Source organism: Durio zibethinus, chromosome 18, assembly GCF_047325235.1.
Source record: "Durio zibethinus cultivar Kanyao isolate XHJ-2024 chromosome 18, ASM4732523v1, whole genome shotgun sequence".
NCBI classification, from domain to species: domain Eukaryota; kingdom Viridiplantae; phylum Streptophyta; class Magnoliopsida; order Malvales; family Malvaceae; genus Durio; species Durio zibethinus.
In genome coordinates, this window is record NC_143179.1 from 21,534,241 (window position 1) to 21,552,803 (window position 18,563).

General features: G+C 31.7%; 1 protein-coding gene, 1 long non-coding RNA gene and 2 pseudogenes across 6 annotated transcripts; 3 read left to right on the forward strand and 1 right to left on the reverse strand.

Moving 5' to 3' along the window:
• The first annotated feature begins 941 nt into the window (after positions 1-941).
• LOC111300738 (putative WRKY transcription factor 15) lies at positions 942-2,536 on the forward strand. The gene is made up of 3 exons (XM_022896357.2): positions 942-1,788; positions 1,882-2,007; positions 2,115-2,536. The coding sequence occupies exons 1-3, from the start codon at positions 1,034-1,036 to the stop codon at positions 2,272-2,274; spliced, it is 1,041 nt and encodes a 346-aa protein (XP_022752092.1). The 5' UTR covers positions 942-1,033; the 3' UTR covers positions 2,275-2,536.
• A 2,220-nt stretch (positions 2,537-4,756) lies between these two features.
• LOC149513870 (uncharacterized) lies at positions 4,757-10,555 on the forward strand. 3 transcript variants are annotated; one of them, XR_016330019.1, is made up of 3 exons: positions 4,962-5,827; positions 5,920-6,024; positions 8,455-10,555. It is a non-coding gene; the product is annotated as an uncharacterized LOC149513870 (long non-coding RNA). The 3 variants fall into 3 exon arrangements; XR_016330020.1 differs by having other exon boundaries at positions 8,549-10,555; XR_016330018.1 differs by lacking the exon at positions 8,455-10,555 and having other exon boundaries at positions 4,757-5,827; positions 5,920-6,239.
• Positions 7,049-8,461, reverse strand: LOC149513871 (protein IRX15-LIKE pseudogene; annotated as a pseudogene). Its single transcript, XR_016330017.1, has one exon. The product of XR_016330017.1 is annotated as a protein IRX15-LIKE pseudogene (transcript).
• A 3,645-nt stretch (positions 10,556-14,200) lies between the features above and the next one.
• Positions 14,201-17,166, forward strand: LOC111299967 (putative inactive receptor kinase At5g67200; annotated as a pseudogene). The gene is made up of 2 exons (XR_016330016.1): positions 14,201-15,859; positions 16,394-17,166. The product of XR_016330016.1 is annotated as a putative inactive receptor kinase At5g67200 (transcript).
• The last annotated feature ends 1,397 nt before the right edge of the window (positions 17,167-18,563 follow it).

An 18,563-nucleotide genomic window follows, 5' to 3' on the forward strand; every position in this document is an offset into this window, starting at 1 on the left:
GTATCTTTTAATTTAATTTAAAATTATAAAAATTTTAATCATAAATTAGTTTTTTTAAGTTTAATAATAATTAATTTTAATGCGCATTAATCGGTTTTAAGTACTCTTTTCAGTTAATAATGGATTAGAGGATTTTTTTTCCCTATCAAATTTGCCCAAAATCTTAAATTTTTTTTTGAGAGATATGAAATTTGTATCATGCTGGCAACAACTTTCTTGTTAATCTGCTATAATAAATTATCTATATATTATTTTAGTAAAACCATATATTATAGTTATTATGGATCAGAGACGGTTTAGGACAAAGATTTGCCTCGATCTTCACCCGTGTCCCAACCTCCCTTAGACCAATTTAACCTGTATGGACCCCACTAATCAGATCAAAACATTGAGATTCTATTCGGACGATGAAATTGAATATAATGAGATTAAAAATAATTATTATTATTATTATAATTGTGATTAAAATAATTTTAATAAAAAATTTATGTTAATTTAATTTTATTAAAATTAATATTTAAATTTAATTACATCGTATTAAAATTATGATTGAATCCAAATGAGCATTAAGTTAATATCTTCTATATCTAAATTATTAGCCAAAATCTAGATTATTAAAAAGAAGAAATTTGAGAAAAAGGTTGTGAAAAATACAATTTTTTGAGAGTGTAAAAAACTTAAATATAAATATAAATTTTATTATATTTATAATTTATTTATAAATACAAACAAATAAAAATTAAATTTATTCATGAATTATCGGTAAAAAATGTATTATTTTTTCAATAAATAAGCTATGCTTACTATAGCCTACTTACTAAACAATTTTTTGACGTGGTTGGATCTTATTCGTAGCTACAATAAAAGGCCAATGTTAAGATAACATGTCAGTCATCCAATTGATCAATAGGGTTCCATAGCCGATGGCATCATTTTGACCAAATTCCAGGGTCCCTTTATCAAAGACCCTTCTCTAGTTTTCTTTTCCTGCTTTTTTTTTTTTTTCTCCCTTTTGAGTGGTTTTGTTGCAGACATGGCCGTGGAGCTTATGATGAGTCACAGGAACAGAAACAGCTTCACAGTCAAAATGGAAGAAAACGCAGTCCAAAAAGCAGCTTCTGGGATTGAAAGCGTTGAAAAACTCGTCAAATTATTTTCTCAGACTCAACGGCAACTAAATGATAATAGTAATCAAGAAAAATATCAGTCTTCTCCAATCTCAACAAGATCGTTCCTGGATTTAGAAATGGACTGCAAAGCTGAAGCAGACGTTGCTGTTTCGAAGTTCAAGAAAGCTATCTCTCTTCTGGGTCGAACCAGAACTGGACATGCTCGTTTCCGAAGAGCTCCTGTAACAGTACCCCCTACTGGTACAAACACAACTATTTCTCCTCCAGGTAACCAAAACCAAGCGAATCAAGAGCATGAAACTAAGGTTCATTACGCAACGCCGATCCAGCAGTTTCCACCAGCGGTTACGTGTCATCCTCATCATCATGATTTTTTGACGATGACAAATGGGGGTTTAGAGAGGAAAGATTCATCAACAACCATTAATTTTTCATGTTATTCTGCTGGGAATTCGTTTATGTCATCCTTGACAGGGGATACTGATAGCAAGCAGCCATCTTCATCATCTGCGTTTCAAATTACTAATCGTTCTCTGGTTTCCTCGGCTGGGAAGCCTCCTTTGTCTTCTTCTTCTTTAAAGAGAAAGTGTAACTCTGAGAACTTGGGTTCTGGCAAGTGTAGTGGCACTTCCGGTCGCTGCCATTGCTCGAAGAAAAGGTACACATCCATTTATGTATTTATCTTCCTTTTACAAAATATCAATTTAATTTCTTAATTATATTTGTTGTTTCAAAATTTTCCCTTTGACAGAAAGCTGAGATTGAAAAGGGTTGTAAGGGTTCCAGCAATAAGCCTGAAGATGTCTGATATTCCACCAGATGACTACTCATGGAGGAAGTACGGTCAAAAACCAATCAAGGGTTCTCCACATCCAAGGTATTTTTGGGTGCATAGATTAACTTTGAATGTGCACTAGTTGTCAACTATAGTTTTCTTTCTAACTTGTTTTTATTTTTGACTGGCGTTGAATTATGATTGAACAGGGGTTACTATAAGTGCAGCAGCTTGAGAGGATGTCCAGCTCGCAAACATGTGGAAAAAGCTTTAGATGATCCATCAATGCTAATAGTTACCTATGCAGGCGAGCATAACCATTCTCCCTCTGTTGCAGAAACCACCAAGCACATCCTGGAACCTTCCTAAACGAAGAACATTCCACTAATTCAACAAAATCCCTGATTCAGTTTCATCCCCACTTCTCAACATGTGACTATGTGTAGGATGAACAGTTTGCAGCAAAAAAGTAGCACTATTATCAATCTGCTCGAGCTAATCTCGAAGGATATTATTAGTGGGTTCGTTCATCCTTCCCGTTTCTTCAACCATTAGAAGAAAGAAAGGGAATGGTGGATTTGGTATTTTAGATTTTAGAATTATAAAAGAAAGAAAATGCTGTTCAATCTCATTCCAATTTCCATGCCATCTTTTGTTTGCTTTGATCTTTTCTTTTGGTTCTCGTTTCTAGATATTCCTATTCTTTACTTTAATTTTCTTTTTCTTACGTCTGTGAAGCAAATTTTCTCGATTTAAACAGTAATAAAGGCAAAAAAGAAAGTAAAAGAAAAGGACTCGGTCAAACAATTGGAAAGATGAGGGCAATAATTCATGTTAGGAACGGCTGACTATTAATAGGGGATAGAATATTGAATATTTAATTTTAATGATTAAAGTTTAAATTTGAGTAGTTTTAAGTAAAAGAAATTAAAAGTGTTGGGTATAAATTTTAGGTTTTTGTTAATTAGTATTCTAGAGCACTTTTAAACGGTATTTTAAAGGTAAATTAATATTTTATTTTTAATAATAAATTTTATTTATATAATAATTAATAATATTATTGATGATTTTGATTTATTAGGTGCATATACTATTTTATACACTAATTTAAAATATTTTTAAATCACTGACTTTTAAAGTTTCAATTTTAATAAATTTCAAATTTAGAAAAAATTTTAAATGCTCATTGTATTTTGAAAAATTATTTTATCCCTTTAGGTCATATTTTATATATAAAAATATAATAGGACAAGATAAGTGATATTATAAATAGAATTAGATTACATAATGTAATTATATTTTATATTTGATATGAGTAAAGATTAAAATAGAATAATTTATTTATTAGTTAAAATTATATTTTCTAAAAGTTTATATAATTTAAATTATTGATATAGTTTTTAAAAGTATAATAAGATATATATAAGTTCAATCCTATGAATTAAAAATAACCATCTCAATTTGTTGATGATTAAATTATCCTATAGCAAAAGAATGATAATTTTTCTTATAATTCTATCTTTTTTTTAGATATAAGTTAAATAGAATATAAAATGATTATCATTCTATCATATCTATCATTTTATACATCAAATATTATCTTAGAGTTTTTATACTTAACATACGAAGTTAGCAAGATAATACATATCCTTTAGATATATTAAAAATAATAATAATTAAAAAATAAAATATGCTGTGAATCTTTTAATTTATTTAAGAAATTAAAAAAAATCAACGTTAAAGTATAAAAAACGAACTCATTTATTTTTAATGGGTTTGTTTGGATTGTGAGAAAAAAGGTTGGCTGCATTTAGAGACAAGGATGGTTAGTCTTGAAGAGATTGTGAATGTCCCTATAATGACAAAAGGAAATTGGGGGAAATCAAAATGAGTGGGTGGAGAATTGATAAGTTTCTTGCCTTTAGGAGGGACCTTACTTTTTTTTTTTTTTTACAATTTTGTTTATTTGCTTGCTTTGCCTTTCTTCAACGTCAACCTCCTCCATTATCCATTATTTGGATTGGTAATTTAATCCGTTTTTTATGGATTTTTGATTTGACCTAATTTGATTTTTTTGGGTCTAATTTTTTTTTTTAAATCAAATTTTGAATCAGATAATAAAAAGTTGAGATTGGATCCTAAAACCCAACTTGATTATATATATTATTTTTAATTATTTATTTAATTTTATATTTATTGATATTTATATATTTATTTAATTTTATATTTATATTAAAAAATAATATTTTATATTTCAAAAAAATATTTTATTAATTTTGAGTTAGATTCGAAACGAAAAAATCTGATCCGTTGTCATTTCTATTCATTATTATCAATTTTATCATTGTATTTAAAAATTTACAACAATATTTCAAACTCTCCCTCCCTACTAAAATAAAATTGAAAAACAGGATAATTTACTACCATGTCAAAGTGGAATTGTTTGACTCTCTCAACTTTTTAAAGTTGAACCCAATCATTTATAGTAAATGGGAAAAAAACTTTAGCATATAGTAAGGTAGTTTTATCATTAAATCTTTAAACATTTAAAGAAATAATAATAAAATGATATGATTATGCGATAAATTTTTTAATTATTTAATTGAAACATTAATAGGCAAAGATCCATTTTAATGCACTTGTTAATAAAACTTAATTTAATAAATTTTAATGTATTGAAAAATTTTATTTCATAAGATAATTTTAAAAAATACTCGCATTAAACTAAGTAACAAAAACCCTTCATTAATTACAAATTTTTTTATTAAAATATTACCTTCACCAATGCTAACATTTTTTAAAATTGTATAATTTTTTTTTTGTCCTTTTTCTGTAGCTCAACAGTGAAAAGCTTAGCTACAAAGAAATCATCAAATCAGCAAAGCTTTTTCTTTGGTCAAATCCTAGTTGTAAATGAAGTGTAAAGTTTCGATGGAATGTCTTCTTTTCATTCAAAGCCTATCAATGAGTCTCGACCCACCTTCCTTTGTCAATTCATTCAAGCTTGTCTTTTGCTTCCTTCTAATTTTTCTTTTAAGGAAAGTGGTTGCACACTTGCTCTAAGCTTAGTTTGAAAACAATGTTTGAAGATAATTTGTGAACACAATGGGATTCCAACGGGGATTGATCCTGTGCGTCCGTTGTTGAAATGACACGAAACATAAGCTACAAGACACAGATTTTGTTGGTTTTTTTTTTCAAATCTTCATGTTTACATGTTGGTTTCTCATTATCAAGTTTAATTTAACAAAATCATGCTATTTTACCTGATCTCTCATTTTCCAATTAAAGATCCAGAAAGTTTAGACTCAAGCCTCTGATCAATTCAAAATAGGGACCCGAAGAAATTATAGATTGGGCAGGTTTCAACTCCAAAAAACCCCACCTTAAACCCCAAAACAGTAAAACCCAATAGCACAATCTTTCAGCTTTAAGCCTTTTAGCCTTCAGCTCTTCTCCGAACAATCCTAGGCATTGGTGGCGATGGATTCCTTCTCCACCTCCATCGCTGACCAATGAACAGACCCAAGCCCCTACTTTTCTCTCTCTTCCCTAACCCCATATCACTCATGGCCCTGACACAAACCCAAACCCGAAACATCCACTCGGGTCCGCTCCTAAACGACGCCAGCAATGAGGACGACCTACTTTGCTTCAATCAACAACAGGACCAAGAGGAACAGTCTTCCTCTGCACTAGATGAAACGCTGCTGTCGATAGGTTCTCCGGGGAAGCATGGACTCATTGGACCAAGCTTGGCCGGCGAAGTTAATAATTGCCCCTGATGGTTGACAACTCGGAGCTGCCGTTTCGAATGCTATATAGAAAGTACGGAGCCAAGGCTGTCTATACGCCCATGTTACATTCACGTATTTTTACAGAGAATGAAAAGTACCGTAACCAAGAATTTACCACTTGCAAGGTAATTTTTTCATTCATCTGTTGAAAGAAGATTTCTGGGCTGATTTTTCTTCCTTTTTTTTTTCTGAACTATTTTGAATTGATTGATTGCAGGAGGACCGTCCATTATTTGTCCTATTTTATACTAATGATCCTGATGTTTTACTTGAAGCTGCAAGGAGACGAACCTTATTGTGATTATCTGGACACTAATTTGGGGTAAATTTTATTTCTTTTGAATTCATTTAAACCATTGGACACTAATTTGGCGACACAGACGCCATATGTCGGAGAAGTATTGATAACTTGATGTAGAGATGACTCATATAAACCATTGGACAATATCTGCAGTTTCACCAAACTTGTTAGTATGATAAAATAGACACAACATAGAAGAAATATAGACATTGAACTCACTTTTAGCATGGTGTTAATGTACCTTCAACATATCACCAATGTTACAAACAACCGGATTGGTTTCTCACCTGCATAACTTATTTAGATTTAACTGTTGTCAAAAAATAATGCGGCAGGATTTAAAACTCTAGGAATTCGGTAAAAAATTGTTAAGTGTTGGAATTTGAATCACAAACCTTTGGATTCATTTTTTAAGGTGGTTGGTTAAACTCTAGGTTCAAGGAATGTAACTTTAAATATATAGAAACTGTTATATATGAGTATTTTCAAAACTTTTATATGTATAATATGCTCTAATTTTAAAATACTTTTGAGATTTTTCAATTTTATCCATGTAATATTATTTAGAAGATTGAAACTCTTTCAAATTATATATAGAAACAGTAATAGTAGTAGCATTTGACATTAGACAGTCATTTATAAGAGTGAATGACCTGAACAAAATCTTCTAGTGAAAACAATATAAGTAGATTTTCCCTTTTTTTCCAGTATACTCTTTCAAATTGCAATTGTCATTTTTCTGTATCTTCTTCCCATAGTCAATCTGGCTATCAATTCCATTGGCTAGCTTCAACGCATTGGTGTTTCTTCATTTGAGTCCTCTTTCTTGTACTTGCCATCATTTGATATGGGTGATCACCAGGGCCTACTTCACTTTCTTTTTAGTTAGAACTCTTGAAATCCAAGCAATGTGGAAACCTTAAAATGAAAGTCCTTCGCTTCATTAACCGATAAAACTTATTTATGGTTGTTCAAAATTTGATTGTTAGTGCTCATTTGCTCTGACATTAACCAAAAAATGAACAGAAGGAGAAGAATTTTAAAATGATGACAATTTGAAGTCCTGGAACTTTTGATTCAATGAACTTACAATTCCATTGCAAAAAAATATTATTTTTTACATACATCCCACCCCCAAGAAAAAGGTCGATCTAGACAAATTTCAAATGATGATAAATAACCCATATTCACCTCTCTTTATACCATTTTTGACCCCTTGGGACTGTATTTAATCATCTGCATGAACTCGATATGTAATAACTAGGAAGATGAAGCTTTGCTGCGAATAGCTAGGAAGATGAAGCTTCTGTTGATGTATTGTTCTTGTTGCGACAGTACTGGAAGCTGTTCTCTTCCATTCTTTCCACCACGAAATGGGCAAGCATCTCATTGTGTTCCACCAAGTTTTCCCTGCACAAAAACTCATCCCCAGACATCTGCTCCACATCTCTGTAGTAATCATGAACAAATATGTGAGTCTTGGCGTTTCCCCCTTTCTTGCTTCTTGCTAGCACTCCGGATGTGAAGATTGGCTGCATCCTTCCAGGGCCTTCAGGTCCATCCCCTCTTGGCCCATCAATCAATATCACATCCCAATCGACTTCGTAAACATGGTTTGGCAAATCATTGATTCCAAGCTTGCAATCTGAGAACAACAGGTTTTGGACTGGCCTACATTCATTTCGAATCTGTTCCTTGGCAGATGATATAAGCTCTCTCGTTTCACTTATCTTGGTCGTGTATTGGACGTCAAAGGCATCGATTTCGGGATGTAACTCTTCGAAATAAGCAGCGTAATACCGGTTTTCATCGATGAAGACCGTGCGGCCATTGTGGTTCAATGCCTCCCAGAGAAGGGTTTCTTGTGTTAAGCCAAAAACAAGGAAATTGCAAGGCGAGGAACACTTCCGTAGGACATCAGAGATTGACTTGAGCTCGGAGTGTGTCATGTGAAAACTGTCATTGGATTTCGAAGCATAATGGAGAAGGGTGTTGATGACAGTGGTTGGCAATGGCGCACCACCAAAACTAGAGACAGAAGAGCTAGGGCCTCTCATGGTTGTCCTTGTGGCTGTCGTTTTACCGGTAATTGACTCTCTGGTGTATATAAGAGTGAGAAGGAAAGCAATGGTAAAGAAGGAAATTAAGGCAAGGAGCCATAACCTGTTAGAGCTTCCTTGTTTTTGGATATAGGGATGGAGGAGGATTAGCTTGGTATTGCTGTTCTTCATTTCTTTTCCTTTTTTTTCCTTGAAAAAAAAACCCTTTTCACCTCCTCTCTTTTTGACTCCTGAGAGAATCAGAGAAAAATGGGGTTTGATTTAAAGAAAGGTTGAAGCAAATAGAAGATTAGCCAACATGAAATGACATTACAGACAACCTAATAATAATCTAAAAACCAAATTAAATAAAATGAAAAAGAATTGAAGTATTTTTTTCCCCTTTTTTTAGTTGGTTAATGCAGATCTTCTTGGGTAAATCTGATTATTTTTGTTGAAGAAAGGTGAAAAAGGCTGATTCAAAATTTGATGTGGTCTGAAAGCAGAGAAAAACAGGGTAGTTGGAGCAGGGGAGGAGCTGGTTGGGGGAAGGTTGCGGGGACCCAATAACTAATTACAAGCCAAAAGTCGCTTTTCCTTCATCAATTACAGGTTTATTTCTCACGTAACCTTTTTAAATGTATACGATTTCTTAAATAATTAGTTACCATTGAATGTGACAATTCACCTGCTGCAGATTCCCGTTGGCAGAAACATGGCCTTGGTGTTACTTCAAATTTGCATATTTATGAACAAAATTAAGTGGATTTTTTTTACTGCTTCTTCCTTCAACACAAAAAATGATGCTGGATTTTTATATTCCTTTACATTAACAGATGTCCGATTTATAGTTATATGAACAAAATCTAGCCCAAATCTTTTATGATAAATCCAGCTGATCTGTTAAGGCAATAGAGTCAATGTTAAGATGCCAAGTAATTAAGTCCAATAGGAAATTTGGATTTGCAGAAAAGTTCAAGGGATAATGGGAGTTTGATTTTGGAGTAGATAGGATTTCAGTCATAAAACAACACTTGTGTTTGGCCTGGTAATATAAAATATAATATATTAATACAACACAAAAATAATGTATAAAAATAATACGATTAAAAATTTTAACATATGGGTTTGATAAATTTTAAAATATATATTTTATATTTTTGTATTAATATAAATTATGATAAATAATTTTTATTTAAAATACAATATAAATATATAAATTATTAATATTTTAAATAACATAAATATATAAATTATCAAATTTACTTATAAAGTAAGAAGTCTCTCTCACCAAACGTCCAAAAACCTTTGCTCTTAATTTAATCTTGTTTTCAAAATTACACTCCACACCCCACCAACCCAAGCTGCAGACAAGCTAGAAACCAAACCAAACCAAACCACCCCACCCACCAAAACGACCACGTTTCTTCCCATTTCTTATTCATCAATCAGCTTGTACATGTAATATTTCATTTGCAGAGGTCTATTCGAAATATGCTATGTTTATTTGTCAACACTAAAATCACTGGCTCAACTGCTAGAACAGCTTCCCTCGGAGGACTAACGTCATTGATTGGCAATCGAACGTTTCAAACTAGTTAAGAGGCTAGAATGCGGGTTAACAAATAAACAAACCAGGTGCTCAATCCTTACAGTGCCCCAAAAATGAGACAGGTAATGTCAGCCATTTACATTGACGTTTATCAACTTTTTTTTTTTCTTTTGGATTGCAAAGACAAAAGATCAAGCTCTAAACAAATCAGTAGTGTGAGCTGTGGTAACACTAACATAAAGCTTGCTTGACGATCGTTTTCAAGAAATATAATGAACAGATTCTAACGACAACAAAGACAAATCCCTTGTGCTTTTAGCTAAAACACGAGAAATGTTAAGTTGGGGAATGAGGAGACTGTAAAGGCATTTGTGGTATGGCCCAATTACCTCCACTGAATTCCCATGCAAAACCAACACTGGCATGACAGCATCGATCTTCCCTCGTTGAAATGGAGCAAGGGGTGAAAGGTTAAAAGAGAAAACAAGCCAGGGGAAATTAAAGCGCTTAACAGGCACATGTTTCAAGTGGATTTGCTTATAAAGATGGGGAAGATGGGATGGGATTTTCAAAAAGGTAAGATATCCTATGAATGATGAACATTAATGAAATATATAACTAGTGATTTTTCAAAAAAAAAAAGACCCACTATGAATTTGTGATTCACCCAACTTTTTTAACAGTTGGTGGAGACAAAATCGAGGTTGCAGAAGCATGAGTTTTAAATGTTTTCAATCATTTATTTTTATAATTCAGAAAGGTTTCCTGTCAATACTTTACTCAAGTTTGTTTATATTTTACTCTTTTGGGGAGTTTGACATGTTTTTTTTTTAAATTTACTTTCCATTTGTGGGCACCATGCCATCATCAAGTGTGATTAAAGACATAATTTTTTAGACCTGCAAAGCAAGCCTTCGCCCTTTAAGAAGCGGGTTCCAAGCAAGCCTTCACCCTTTTAAGAAGCCGGTTCCTAATTGGTATGTAAAACCGTTTTGAAAGTAATTGATTCAATTAGTTAATATTCGATTGTTTTTTTAAATGTAAGGATTTTATATCTAAATCCTACAGGTGATTGATGTTAAAATCATTTTAAATATATAATTTATAATAATTTATTTTAAATTATCAAATATGACACATTTTATTTTGATTTCGAGATCGAATAACTTATTTTTGAATTTTATCTTACTAATATATATATATATAAATATATATATATAAAGCCATTTGAAAGTATTTTTGCCTCTTTATTTGATTAACATTTCAAATAATACATTTAAGTGATTTGGTGGTAAAAACTTAGAAACATTAATTTTTAAAAAATTAAAAAAAAATTCAAAAGTAACTTACCAGTTATCACTTTCCAATTTGCATGCTCTTTCAAAGGGCGTATGACCTCTTAAATACAATTTTTTAGTTACAAATAGTATAACTTAAACTGCAATGTTTTTACATGCACGTGTCATGGGCCGTGCTCTTTTGTGTATTAATCAAATGCAAAAATGAAGGATGTGTTTGATAAATAAGATTATAATAAAATAAAATAAAATAATATTATAAATATGATTAGATTAAATAATATCATTTTATATTATGTTTGATGTGTATAAAAATTAAGATAAGATAATTTATTTATTAATTAAAATTATTTTTTCTTAAAATTTATATAATTTAAATTATTATTTTAATTTTTAAAGGTGTAATAAGATATGTAAATTCAATATTATTGATTAAAAATAATCATGTTCACTTTAAGATGATCGAATAATTCTATACTAAGAAGATGATTAATTCTCCTTGTAATCTTATCCTATTCTTTAGATATAAACCAAACATAATATAAAATAATTATCATCTTATCTTATATACTATCAATTATTTTATGTATCAAATATGAACTAAATTCTTTAAATTAAAGCAATTAATCCTTTCTTCCAACAACACTTCCATGTGCCAAACAGCTTAACTATGGAATTTATGCCACTACCAAACAAAGGTTAAGTTTGTATTAAACTTTTGGGGAAGGAAAAAAAAGACTAGGGTTTCTTAACTTTGTGAAATTTCTTCAATTAAAAATAATTCATTTTTCTTGCACCATAAAAACAAGCTATGATAGAGAATTTGATCAACAAGAACTGAAATAAGAAAGATCTCATGATGTCATATTGACATAATAATAATAATAATTTGGTAAGTTGTAAGTACTAATTACAAACAAAATGGATAATTTCACCTAAAAAAAAAAAAAGAACACAAGTACCATTTAATTTTACAAGGAAAAGGCCTACATATGAATTCATACATTGACATTTAATTGAATAAAAAGACTTTTAATTGCATTTTCCTTGTGTTTGATATTTTCTATGCTCCTTTAACTAGTTTTTTATTTTTTTTTCTAAACATAGTTGTCTTATATATACATCATTCAATTAACAATAGTTTAAATAATTAAAGATGTTAAATGAATTAATTAGCTGAAATTCAAAGACATAGTCACATGTAGTACTTTTTTTTATAGACACATAGTTTTACTTAAAATACGAGGTGAAAGCATTTAAAAATGCTACCAATATTATATCCAAAGGGATATATATATATATATATATATTATTTTTTTTTTCATTTTTACAACACAATCAATTACATTATTAAGAACGCATGCTCATGTATATACATATATAGTTTATTTTTTATTTTATTTTTATAAAAAGAAAAAAGAAAAATGATAAAATATTTTTATTTTTTAAATTTCATGTAAACATTTATTATAGATTATAAATCAAAGTTTATAGCTAGGGTTCTATTTATAATGATGTCAATCCAAGTAACGAGTACCAAAAATAATAGAAGCATAGAACTTGGACTTAAATTTTGCGTAAAGCTTAAAAATAAATAATGCCTCATTATTGCATTTGCAAGGGGTAAATTGATAGTCGAAAATGATGTAAAATTATTCAATAAAAACAAATAATAATAATTCATCCACTTTGTCCGCATCATGAATCTCAGCTTAGTTGGCTCTCTCATTGAATTGGACTGACAAAGTGTGAAATTTGAAATTAAGCTTGAGTTAAAATTTATTATTTGAAATTTAATTCAAATTTAATTAAATTTTAATTTTTAAATTTGATTTTGATTCGAAATAAAAATTAAATTATTTAAATTTATTTGATTAAATTTATTTATCAAATAAAAATTTTTAATTTTTATACTCAATTTCAAATTCGATAATTTTTATTCGAATTTGATTTAATATATATACAAAATAATAAATTTTTAATTACAATAATAAAAAATTTTAAATTATAAAAATTTAATTAGACTTATAAATTATTTAAATTAATTATTTTAATATTTAAATTTAACTCATTTAATAAATTAAACTACTTAAATTTAAATTTGAATAGATCATAATTAAAATAAATTTAAATTTTATTTAAATTAAAATCAAATAATTTACTAAGATGTATCATTTACCCTAATTGTTGCGGACCGTTGGACATCACGGGCTAAGGCTAACCAATCCGAAAGCTGATATGTTTGATTAACGTTTGACTTCATCCAGACTCAATCAAAAGACCCAAATATTTGTCTTTGGTCGGGTCATCACACCGACTTTTCAGGCAATCAGAATATGCCTACGCAACTCAAACGGACGCGTGACTGATGGTAATCCTCTAATTAATTTCGCTGATTTTTGTTTTTAAATTATATGTTTAAATATTTTAAAATACGCATCTTCAAGAATCTCATCACAATAATATCATTTGAAGTAAAATACACAGTTGACTACTCTTTTATTTTTTGTTGATTTATTTTCTAGATCATATATTTATTATACATTAAAATTAAGCTTACATAAATGGAATTTTAGTACATAGAGTCCATATAGTATCGAATGTTTTTATAATTGTTTAAATATATATTTTTTTCATTCGATTTTTTACTTTTGAATATACAAAAAAACTTTTTTACATTTTAAAATACTACTATTAATAAAATATCAAATATTAATAAAAAAATATATGTATATAAATGGGTCCCTACTCCCCATCACCACTGTGACTGTTGGCACTACTCTCTTTTCTTTATTTCATTATTGTTTTGATATGTTAATATTAGGAGTATTGGTTTGATTGATTAGGTTAATTTTAAATTAAATTATTTAAAATTAAATTAATTAATTTTATTTTAATTAATCGAATTAAATTTATTAATTTTAAAAATTAATTAATCAAAATTAATTTGATTAATTGAATAATAAAATATATTAAATTAAATTAAAATTTTAATTTTTAATGTATTATATTTAAAATAAATTAAATGAAGTCATCTATCAAAAATATTTCAAATGCTAAAATATTAAGTTAAAGCATTTAATAACTTAAAATAAAATTAATAATTTTATATATTTTTAGTTATATATAAAAATTTTATTCTATTTTGGTTAAAAAAATTTTTAAATTGTTTTTAATAATAAAATTAATTTAATTTAATAATAAATTAATTAATAAAATTTAATTAATTAATTAATTAAATTAAAACCAAATTATCAACTACCCTAATTAATATACACAAAAAGAATAATTTGAAAGTTTAAAAAAATGAAATGAAGTTGTATACAGGCGCTGTTGAGTGGGGTAGCTAAGGTTAGAAGTAGAACAATAATTCCACGAACATAAAAAATTTCTCCATGATCATTCCCCACCTTCACGTGACTCTTCTCTGATTTCCCCAGTAGCCCAAATACAGGAGAAGGCACAAAAACTTCAAAAACAAAAGACAGAAGAAATATGAGAAAATAAACCCAAATCGGAAACAAACACCATGCGCAAAATCAACTCCAAAGCTTTGCTTCCTCTCTTTTTCTTCTTCTTCTTCTTCTTCTTCTTCACCTGCTTTTCTAACCCTATAACTTACCCTCCACAAACGAACTTATTCTTCCCCTCCGACGCCGTTTCCATCCTCTCTTTCAAGTCCAAAGCGGACCTCGACAACAAACTCCTTTACTCCCTCAACGAGCGCTTCGACTACTGCCAATGGCGGGGCGTTAAATGTGCTCAAGGCCGTGTCATCAGCTACATCATCCAGAATTCTGGTTTACGTGGCATTTTTCCCGCCAACTCCCTCACTCGCCTCGACCAGCTTCGTCTTCTCAATCTCCACAACAACTCGCTGTATGGTCCCATCCCCGACTTTTCCTCTCTTTACAACCTTAAATCCCTGTTTTTGGACCGTAACAATTTTTCTGGAACTTTCCCTCCTTCGATCTTGTTTCTGCGTAGAATAACTTCCCTCGATCTTTCTTACAATGATTTAACTGGTCCGATTCCGGCTAACTTAACCTCCTTGGACCGGTTAAACATCCTTCGCCTCGAGTGGAACCAGTTTAATGGAACTGTACCGCCCTTAAACCAATCATTTCTACTCGTTTTCAACGTTTCTCGTAATAATCTTACCGGACAAATACCGGTCACCCCAACTTTATCGAAGTTCAATGTTACGGCGTTCTCGTTGAACCCTAATTTATGTGGGGAGATTATCAATAAATCCTGCACTTCACGTGCTCCGTTTTTCGGTTCTCCCTCGGCATCGGGTCCACATGGGCAAAGCGCGGGGGCCCAAGGTGGGGGCGGCGCCACCACCGGAGGAATTGTAATTCTGCCACCGCCATCTTCACCGAAAAAGAAGCGCCAGAAAACTGGGGTGGTCTTAGGGTTTACTATCAGCATTGCTTTGATAATATTTTCAGTTTTGTTAGCTTTAGCTGTGTTTAGAAAACAAAGCGGTGAAAGGAGAGTAGACTCAAAAGAAACAAAGCCAACAACTGCAGTTTCATCACAGGTAGCGAACTCAAACCTAGGAAACTCAAAAACCCAATTGAAAGAATTTTCTGAGAGAAAATTAATGACACCCGAAATTCAAATGCTGAAAAAGAGTGGGAATTTAGTGTTTGTTGCTGGTGAGGTTGAAGGTTACAGTTTAGAGCAGTTAATGAGAGCTGCGGCTGAGTTATTAGGGAGGGGTACGATGGGAACCACGTATAAGGCAGTGGTTGATGGGCAGTTGATTTTGACGGTGAAGAGATTGGATGCTGGCAGAACGGCGGTAACCAGCGCTGAAGTGTTTGAGCAGCATATGGATGCGGTTGGAGGGCTGAGACATCCCAATTTGGTGCCGGTTAGAGCTTATTTTCAAGCTCAAGGAGAAAGGCTTGTGATCTATGATTATCAACCCAATGGAAGCGTTTTCAACCTCGTTCATGGTATGATTTTATTTTATTTTTTTTGAGTTTTGGTTCTGGGTTTACTCAGAGCCATGGCCGAGTTTATGGCATTTGAGTTACATTCACTTGAGTTGCGGCTGTAGGGTTTAACATGAATAACAGGGAACCAAAGTGGGGCCTTTGTTCCTGATTTTGATGTTTGATTATTGGGGGGGTGGGGGGGTGGGGTAATATTCTGGACCCATCAACCATTGGATTCTGGATGAGTTATGCTGAAGTTATGGCAAAAAAGTAGAGAAAGTTCTGTGAAAAATTGGTTCACTTTTAGAACATTTAGTGTCCTGAAACCGACAATGAAATTTGACCATTGTAGATTTCAGCTATAGTATATTTGAATCTGTTACTAATTATTGGAAGGGTGGGTTAAATTTTTATGCTAAGGAATAAGGATAGGGATACAAAGTTAGAACTTAACAAAGTATGTTGCATCAGTACTTAACAAAGTTTAAATTAATGTTGCATTGAAGTTTTGGATCAATTCATTGCTTATAATTGACGCGAGATTATGAACAGGTTCAAGATCAACAAGGGCAAAGCCTCTTCATTGGACATCATGTTTAAAGATAGCAGAAGATGTTGCCCAGGGCCTTGCTTACATCCACCAAGCATCGAGGCTTGTCCATGGCAACTTGAAATCCTCCAACGTGCTCCTTGGTACTGATTTCGAAGCCTGTCTCACCGACTACTGCCTTACCGTCCTTGCAGACTCTTCTTCTACTGAAGATCCTGATTCTGCAGCCTATAGAGCTCCTGAGATTCGAAAATCCTGCCGCAGACTTACTCCCAAGTCTGATGTTTATGCTTTTGGTGTCTTTCTGCTGGAGCTTTTGACGGGTAAACTTCCATCCCAACATCCTGTGCTTGTGCCCCATGACATGCTTGAATGGGTTAGAACGATGCGAGAAGATGATGGTGGGGAATATCACCGGCTTGGAATGCTAACCGAAGTTGCCAGCGTTTGTAGCTTGACATCACCAGAGCAGAGGCCGGGGATGTGGCAAGTGTTAAAGATGGTGCAGGGGATCAAGGAGAGTGCAATGATGGAGGATATATAGTGTATCCTTTGGATATTCATAACAACAGGACGCATCCAACATATTTTTGATACATGCAAAGAGGGAAGCAAATTGGAATATAATTATTGTGTGGTGTTTCAAGCTTTAGCTTAGAAATTTATTCAAGCTCGTGTATATGACGAGCCGATGTCATCTATTACACGTGAGATAGATCATATGATGTTAAGAAAGGCTTTAATTATTAGCAAGTTTTCATCTCAGCTTTTCTATGAGCTCAAGTACTAACTCTCATAACTCACCACTCACTTTTACCCATCAAATGGTGAGGAGCAATACATATCAAAGACTTATGCTTTCATTTGGAGACATGGTGAGAGGGCAGTGACTCTCACCGGTCATCACGTCGTCATTTATGGCTAGTGGAGAGGGATTCCCAAAGGCTATCATATTGTTTCATCACTAGATATCCAAATGAACAAATGAAGAAACATTGTTAGGCTATCAGAACCAGAAATTAAGCACTTAAATCTATATAGTACTTACAAAGTGCAATCATCTTACGCAGAAGAGAAAGTTATGTCTAAGTTCGAAGGCTGCTCCCATCATCTGCACAACTAGCACTTTGATCAGCCTATTGTCAATGCAGCATGATGGCAAAGAGTGGTGCATAAATTTTCCAGTGGATGTTATTTGAAAGGAAAGGATATAAGATTATTTGAAACACTAACTTGTCTAATGCTTAAATCTGGACAGTCGTAAATGAATTAGCAGTTAGATTATTTGTTAGAGTTGTGGCAGCTACAATGTAAAGTCTGGAATCAGACTTTCAGTTCTGGCTTGCTTCCTGCCCGAAGAACAGTCCCCGAGCCTCGGTTATGAATTCTGGAGTCCTGCCAAGATAAAAAAATAATAATAATAATAACGTAAATATATACACAAAAAATAACAATTTGAAATGTCAATCATACACAAAAAGAAAAAAGAAACTTTGGCAGAGGAATTTTCATTTTCATGATAAGGAAATAAACAATAAAACAGAAGACTACAAATACTGAAGCATCATATCTTAAAATAACCACGATTAGTCAGCGATCAGCCACTTTCCAGCACATTCAAGGCCTACCAGCCTGACAACATGCTTCAATGTAATGATTTACCCCCAAAAAATCTTGAAATTCAAAACAGTAGCTAAGGTCACAAGAACTTGGTGTTTACCTGTTTAGACATCTCGGCTAAGACTATGGCACGCATCAACCTCTTCTTCCCTATTTACAGCATGCCTGCATTTGTGGAAGGAAAAAGAATTACACAAGAAATGCGAATTTTCAATTTAGCATGGACTTCATTTGTCTCTAAATCAGATTGGCTAAACAACTAAAGGGCACCAACAAAATTACAAGTTTTGGAAATGGAATTTTAGCATTTGGAAAATATATTTTTAAAAAATGGTTAAATTATTTACGTTAATCCTTAATTCAAAAGTTTTAAATTTAGGATAAAAACAAATTTTTTTAATGAATTAAGTTTATGAGTATTTAATATTTATAAGAAGCCAATGACTCTTTAAAAAAATAATAAAGAAGTCAATGAGATCTTAGTATAGGAAGTAAAAAACTCCAAACTGCTCCTACAAATGTAGAATGATGATTTTAGTATAGGATAATATT

Coding starts and splice junctions, on each gene's coding strand:
- LOC111300738 (XM_022896357.2), top strand. CDS start 1,034: ATGGCCGTGGAGCTTATGATGAGTCACAGGAACAGAAACAGCTTCACA. Junction 1,789..1,881: donor TGCCATTGCTCGAAGAAAAG/GTACACATCCAT, acceptor TCCCTTTGACAG/AAAGCTGAGATTGAAAAGGG. Junction 2,008..2,114: donor AAGGGTTCTCCACATCCAAG/GTATTTTTGGGT, acceptor ATGATTGAACAG/GGGTTACTATAAGTGCAGCA.